Genomic DNA, 7,850 nt, shown 5'->3' with positions numbered 1-7,850 from the left:
CATTTTATTGTATCTACATCTATCAATTAGTTATATATTAATTATATATTACTAACCATTTTTTTAAACACTGAAAAATAACAAACCACTTGGATATCCACAACCAACCTGTCTTGTTTGAATATTTGTTTCTTCATAAATCCAATTATCAAGACAAGTATCTCTTGTTACTTTAGCACAAATACTTGCTGCACTAACAACTGGATATAATCCATCAGCTTTTGGACAAACAGTAATTTGACTTAATTTAACTTCCTTAAATTCATTTGCAATCATCGCTTGATATTTTTTAGAAGGTCCAACAGTATCACAATAAATATGTACAATTTTACGCTGACTTGTTCTGATGATTTGATGGATAATATCTCTAACTGCACTAAATGCTATTTCATTTAATGAAACCTTTTGAGGACCACACATCATCTGACTGATATAACTTGGAGTGAGAATTCGTGTTGAAAATCCACACACCCCACTTTCTTTTATATCAGTAAATAACTTCTCTCTCATCGTTCGGGATAAAATTTTAGAGTCATGAAACCCCATGGTACTTATAACTTCTGTATTAGTAGTAAAAAATGCACTATATACCATTGGTCCTAAAACAGGTCCTCTTCCTGCTTCGTCTATTCCAATCGTAATTTCTCCTTCTGTTTGAACATTTTGAAATAGTGGACAAAGCATTTTCAATTTTAGTTTTTTTTTATTTCTCTTAATGAGAAGATTAAATTACTCTTTTATATTAGTAAAAAAACTATTCCTATTAAAAAAATTCAATTCACAGCAATTCATTTTGTTCATACTTTTTTTTTGATTCGGTAGCACATGCTTCGTTTTTTATGTAATCAAAAACTTCTGTATTCTAAACTAGTATATCAACAAGACATTGCGGTTGAAGTTAAGAAAGAAACAGAAGTTTTTGTGATTTTGGAAAGTACTTTTAACATAAAAATTAATGGTATTTGATAAACAACAATGAGCCATGGTTGTAATACATTTTATAAACTAAGGTATTTGTTCATAACATAAATAACCTACACACTTTAGATAAATTTGTAAGTTTATAAGAAATTATTGATTAAATGTTAAATAATAGGTAACAGGTACGAAAATTAGCAAAGAAAAAAATGCATCTAAATAATTTACAAAAAAGAAAAAGATGCAAAAAAATTTGCATCCATAGAATTTTCCATTTATTATATTTTGCTCCTAAAATAAAAAATAAAAATATGATAAATACAGAATATGTAAATATTTATGTTTATATTTTATAATCATTTCTATTCATTTTGTATGAAATATTAATGAAATAGATGATTTGATGAATCATATTTAATTGTTTTTATTCTTTTATTTATATGTTATTTTTATATTTATTTTTATATTTATTTCTCTGTTTATATTATTTATATCATTATATTCTTCTTATTATCTATATATTATTATATTATTCTTATTATTCTTATTTTATGTTTTTTATGTTTATATTATTTAGATTTTCTTATTGTTATTCTTTTATATTTAGATGTATTTGAATATTTGTTTATTCATCTTTTATATTATTATCATTTTTATATGTACTTTCATTTTATATTTATTCTCTTTTGTTTTATATTAATATTAATTTTATCTTTTATATTTTGATTTTATTATTATATCATTGATTATCATTTCTATATTTATTTATCATTTATTCTTATTATTCTTTTGTTTTTTATATTCTATATAATATATTCATATCATTTTCATTTATATTTTATCACATGTTACATGTTATAATAACATAACACATATGATTGAATATATAATAAACATCATGATGAAGTTATACATATAAATAATAAACATAAAAAGAGTAAAATATTTTTCAATAATAAAATAATATTAATCATTTTACATCATTAAATTAGACACTTTTATTTCATATTTCTAATTTTTACATTAAAAATACACTTTTTATTTCTTCTTTTCATATTTTATTACATCTTTGTGATTTATTATTTTTATATTCTTCTTCTACTTTCTTTTTATTCTTTTATATATTTATATTCTTTTTATATTATTTGTTTTTCGTTGTTGTTTCTATTTCTTTCTTCTATTATTTATCAATTTTATATTCATTTATTCTTTTTATTTCTTTTTTATTAATTCTTGAGTATTGTATATTTCTTTATTATTTCATTTGTGTATTATCAAAATATATGTTTTATTGATTTTATGTTGAATAAAATATTGAATGTAATCAATATTTTCAATGTTAAATATTCATTATTTATTGTGAAATGTTGTGTATATTTATTATATTAAATGAATATGATGAATGAATATCAATATTATTGTTTATTTGATTTTAAAAAATAATAAATGAATATGAAATAATGAAATAAAATAATGAAGACAATGAAATGACAATGAAATAGAATAATCTAATATTGAACAAATAAAATAAAGAATATATTGAATATATCATTATTGTTACTTTATTATTTATTATTTCAATTATTAAATATTAATAAATTATTATTCATGAATATTTAATTGATATTTTACAATTTCATTTTCATTTTATTTAATAAATGAAATATAAATGAATGAATGAATAATAATGTAATATATGAAATAATAAAAAGAAAAGAAAGATAAATAATAAAGAAATATGATGTATTTAATATATAATATAATTTATTATCAAATATAATATTAATATCAAATGATGAATTATTTTTATTTCAAAATATTTTGCATCAATAAAATATGTTGCTAAATATTTTGCATCATTAAATTTTGCATCATTAAATTTTGCACTTTTTTTATTTGTTATAATAAAATTTGCATCCTTGATTTTTTTTTCATTCTTTTCTTCTTTTAATATCTCTTTTGTTTTATTACACTTTATCTTCTTTCTTTTTATATTCTCTCCTTTCTACTTTTATTCTTTCTTCATCTTCTTCTACTTTTTACTTTCTTTTTATTCTTTTATATCATTCATTCTCTTCTTTTTCAATTATTTGCTTTTTTTCGTTGCCGTTTTAAAGAGCAACGTGAATGATATAAGTATAGTCAAATTATTACAACTTTTATTTTATGCAATCAATATAAATGGTGATGAAATTGGAGTGTATTGACTACCCGGAATTTGTTGCTATAAAACATTTAACTGAGACTCTTAGTTATTTAGCTTTTGCGCTTATTTGAAATTAAATAAATATCAGTCATGAACATTCTTCTATAATACATATTACATATGTTGAATTGAGATAAAGGCAGTATTCAATGACATCTGTCATATTTTTTTATGACAATGTTTTTAGCTTCTTTCTCGATGTCAATGTCAATTTTTAATTCTTTGATTAATCTATTACTTTCTTTATTTACTAATCCATTTATTGAAATTACTACTGGAATTATTTTGACATCTTTTAATTTTTCTATTTTCATTAGCATATTCTTTAATTCATTATACATATTCATTTCTTCATTTATTCTCAATTAATATTGTGATCAGCCACAATAGTCATATCAAATAATACACCAGTTTGATTCTTTTTATCTAATACATATATGTCTGGTATTTTGTGGTATTGTCATTCACTTTTATGCATTATTTGTTTGTTCAATATCATTGTGATGTCTTTATATTGGAATATTGTTTCATATGGGGTTTTATATTGATTATTTCCAGTGTATTTTCTTATTAATCAATATTATAATGCCAATATTGTCATGTTTTTCTATTTGTGATTTATTATAACCAATACAAGATAGTAGAATGTGTTCTACTGTTGTAATCTTGTCTTTACAAAGTGTTGAGTATTTTAATCTTTCATTTTTCATTATTTTTGCTTTTTTATACCCACAAAATATTGCACCATCTTGCATTTTAGTTAATTGAAGAAATGCATTTTTCTTAATATTGATTGATTTCAATGCTTTCACTGTAGTAGTTTTATCTACTCCTTTTGACTCAAACCATCTTCTAAAATATCCACGTATTTGATGACACTTCCATTTTTGATGTATTGGTCGGTCAATAATTTTTTATTTCTACTACTACTTCTTTTTCTTTTTTATTTTCAATAATTTCATTTATTATTTCTTCTATTTTTGTTTCATTTATTTTATGAATTGATGTTTTTTAATTCTATTCCATATTCATTTGTTGCCATACCATCTATTATGTTATTTCCAATTTCACTTTCTCTGGTACAATAGTGCATCACTGTTCTAATTATTTCATTAACATATTCATTAATCACACTTATTAATACTTCATTCAATCTTTGTTTCTATTGAATTTTATAAATAATTAAAACAAGAGAATAAAATTGTATAAAATATAAAAAGTAATAAAAATGAAGTATGTTGAATAAATAATAAGATATTGTAAGAATATTAAAGTGATAATAATTATTCTAAATTATGAATTAATATTGATATATAATTGTAAGTATCATATAGTATAATAGAAATGATAAAATGAATGAGAACTAACAAGAATTATAAATATAATAAAACAATAGAAATAAAATACGAAATAACAAATAACAAATAATTATATTCTATAATATTGAATATATTCAAAATATAAATAAATAAGAATAAATTGACTATTGAATAATAAATGAATATAATAGAAATAAAAGATAATACCACACTCTTGATAAAATAAGTAGAAATAAAGAATATAAAATCTATATATTCAATCAAATAATATTCATACCATTTATTAAATCATTTGAACAATATGATAAATATTAAAATTATGAAAATCAAATAATAAGACATAATAAATAAAATAGAATATAATGATGAAAATTGATTAATAAGAAAAGAGATAAATTGAAATAATTACTGATTAGAAATATAAAATGTATTTATCATAAAAACAAAATGAAACATAATAAAACAAATTCTAAATATTTAAAAATGGATAATATAAAATAAAAGATGCACTATCCAGGAATCGAACCTGGATATCCACCTTGGAAGATGGATTTCTACTACTAGACTCTTTGTGCTTCCCATTATATTTTTTATTTCTTATTATTTCTTTATATTCTTATTTATTTTAATAACAAAAACATTCATAAATTCAAAATATCTTCCAAAATAATATGTTATTGTTAATAATAAAGTCTAATTATCCATAATCAATAAATGAAACAAAATAATAAAATACCAATCAAATAAAATGTATTAAATTATTTATTCATTATTTATTTATTTTTATGTTATTTGATTTTCATATTTATTATTCTTAAAATTGAATATCTCTTTATTCATTTCTTTTCTTTATATTCCTTATTTCTTTCTTCTTTTTTCTTTAATCACTGATTTAACCTTCTTTTTTTTCTTTTTTTTCAATATACTTCTTATTCTATATTATCTTTTTCTTTCATTTTTATTTACTCTTCTTATTCTCTTCATTTTACTTCTTATTTTATTTTATTTTTCTTATTACTATTTTATGTTTCTTATTGTTATTGTCTTTATTATTATACTTTCTTCTTATTTTTCTTATTCATTTTTCGTTTCATCTTTTTTTCAATTCATTTACATTGCATTTCTTTTATCATTCATATTGTTATTCAATTTATTATTACTCATTCTCTTCTATGTTGTTGATTTTCTATGTTTTGTTTGATTTTCATTCAATGAGTCAAGAACATTACTTAATAACACAGACAAAATAATTTGATATTCTTTGCATTGAAAAAGAATCTCTAAGAAGTGTGTATTTCTCATCAAAAGAAAATATAAAAATGTGTTGATACAACATCTTACAAGCATTAACAACAAATAAACATAATCTCCTCTGATATTTTGTCTGAATACTTTTATTTGGTGTGTTACTTTTAGTTTCTTTTTGAATCGAAATAGTTGATTGTTAATTTATCAAAATGAACTTTAATTCCAATTGAAATGAACTTAATCTATCTAAACCAATTCCATCGAATATAGTATCTTTTCCTTTATTAATAATGTTCCATTTGATCCATTGTCATAAAGTAGAATAAAAGAAAAAGTATCAACAAAGAAGAATTATCTAAAATATTTAAGAAAAAAGAAAGAAGTTTACAAACAAAAAAGTCTTAAATTGAATAGTTCATTTCAAATTAAATATAATAGAGAAATGACAAGAAGAAGAGTTGAAAGATGTAGAAAGAGTATGAAAGAGAATGGAGAATTAAATACAATATTTTTTGCTTCTTTTGTTGGTATTATAAATTTATTTCATCAATAATTATTTGTTATTAAAAACAAAATTATAAAAACAAAAAAAAAGAAACAAAAACAACTTTTTAAGAAAAATCAAATAACATTAATTCTCCTGAAGAACAACCACAAAATAAATACCTATCGTCATAAGTAAAAGAAGAAACAACTGAATGTGTATTTATAGTATTAATAAGACTAAAATTTTGAGAGTCAATTAAAGACAAAGTCATATCTTTAGAAGAAGAAATAATTTTATCATTTTCATGTTTAATAAAAATTACTTCACCTGTATGATTTTGTAATGTTTTTAAAGGAAATTCAGGTTTTCTATAATCCCATACCATTATACTTTTATCATTAGAACATGTTATTATTTTATCTTCAATAAAATCAAAATGATTTACACCTGCATGATGTCCTTTTAATCTAATTGCTGTTTGTTGTAAATTTCTTATATCCCAAAATTCTACAGTTTTATCAAATGAAGATGATACTCCAATTTGAGAATTAAATAATTTAGAATATGTAATTGGTCTTTTATGTTGACGATATTCACCTATTATTTCTAATTTATTTGGGTCTAATAAAGTTACAGTTCTTTCATATCCAAGGACTAATTGTTCATTAAAAGTAAATCCATTAACTTGAAACCCAGTAACAACTTCATGTGCAGTTCCTGAAACAATATTTATATCTTTAATAACTCCATTTTTATATCCAATTCTAATATTATCATTATTTAATGATAATCCTACAATTCCACAATTTTGTCCACTAAATACCTTTTCATTAATCAATGTCTTTTCATTAATCTTCCAGATTTTGACTTTCTTATCACTTGATCCTGTTACTAATATTCCTTTCTTTTCTTCTATCTCAATACATTTAATTAAACTCATATGTCCTTCAATTGTATGTTGTGTGTATTGTGCTTGTCTCCAATGTTTTCTCATTGTAGCACATCGTCTAAATATTTCTGCTGCCTTTCTATTATTTTGAAAAAGACTAATAGATGGTTTAATCTCTTGAACTTTGTCTTCCCAATACTTTTCACCTTCTACTCCAAAGACAATCCCATGTAATTGTCTACAACTTCTTCCTAATGATACTGCATCTTCTGCATCAAGTGTTTTTAGTATTTCTCTTATTATTGATCCTGGTAATTGTAAAAGTGGAACACTATTTTGAAGCGTTTCTTCTCTTCGTTCTCTAATTGGCAGAAATGATGCTGGTGCTCTAAAGTATGGTTCTGTTGTATCTTCACAAAATACTGGAAGATCCAATAAAATGTTTGCAGAAATAGTAGATAATAATTCGCTCACATCTAGAAGTATTGAAGAATTTAAGGAGTCCATTGTCTTATGATTCTTTTGTCTTACCAAATTATAGTTCTTCCTATTACCTTTCTTTATTCTCTCATTAAATTATGACAAAATTCATATTAACTTCTATTTTGTGTTATTGAGTCTTGGAACATTTCTAAACCTTTCTAGACTTATCAATACTTGAGTAACTCATCTGTGAAATAAAATGAATAGAATTACTAAATGATGTTGTGTTGTATTATCTCCATTTTGAGTTTTTTTCGTTTTCATAATAAATAATAACGTTTTGATTTGTTGGGTTGATAT

At 21.6% G+C, this 7,850-nt stretch overlaps 2 protein-coding genes across 2 annotated transcripts in view, besides 1 other annotated feature; both read right to left on the bottom strand.

The window, feature by feature from the left end:
- EHI_134360 (ribonuclease H2 subunit A, putative) overlaps window positions 1-684 on the bottom strand; it is a gene marked incomplete at both ends in the record, with an annotated part of 1,132 nt that extends 448 nt beyond the window's left edge. The window contains 2 exons of the mRNA XM_001913601.1: window positions 1-19; window positions 87-684. The exon at window positions 1-19 is cut by the window's left edge and continues 448 nt beyond it. Coding sequence (XP_001913636.1) covers window positions 1-19; window positions 87-684 — 617 coding nt within the window. The remainder of the gene's footprint in view (window positions 20-86) is intronic.
- Window positions 685-3,243: 2,559 nt separating this feature from the next.
- Window positions 3,244-4,276: a repeat region.
- Window positions 4,277-6,302: 2,026 nt separating this feature from the next.
- EHI_134350 (F-box/WD domain containing protein) lies at window positions 6,303-7,574 on the bottom strand (the record flags this gene model as incomplete). The annotated part of the gene is made up of 1 exon (XM_650527.2): window positions 6,303-7,574. One exon carries the CDS (start codon window positions 7,572-7,574, stop codon window positions 6,303-6,305), a length of 1,272 nt encoding a protein of 423 aa, XP_655619.2.
- Between the last annotated feature and the right edge of the window lie 276 nt (window positions 7,575-7,850).

This window comes from Entamoeba histolytica, genomic scaffold (genome assembly GCF_000208925.1).
Source record: "Entamoeba histolytica HM-1:IMSS scf_1104750518367 genomic scaffold, whole genome shotgun sequence".
Taxonomy (NCBI): Eukaryota; Evosea; order Mastigamoebida; family Endamoebidae; genus Entamoeba; species Entamoeba histolytica.
This window is presented reverse-complemented; position numbering and strand designations above follow the sequence as displayed.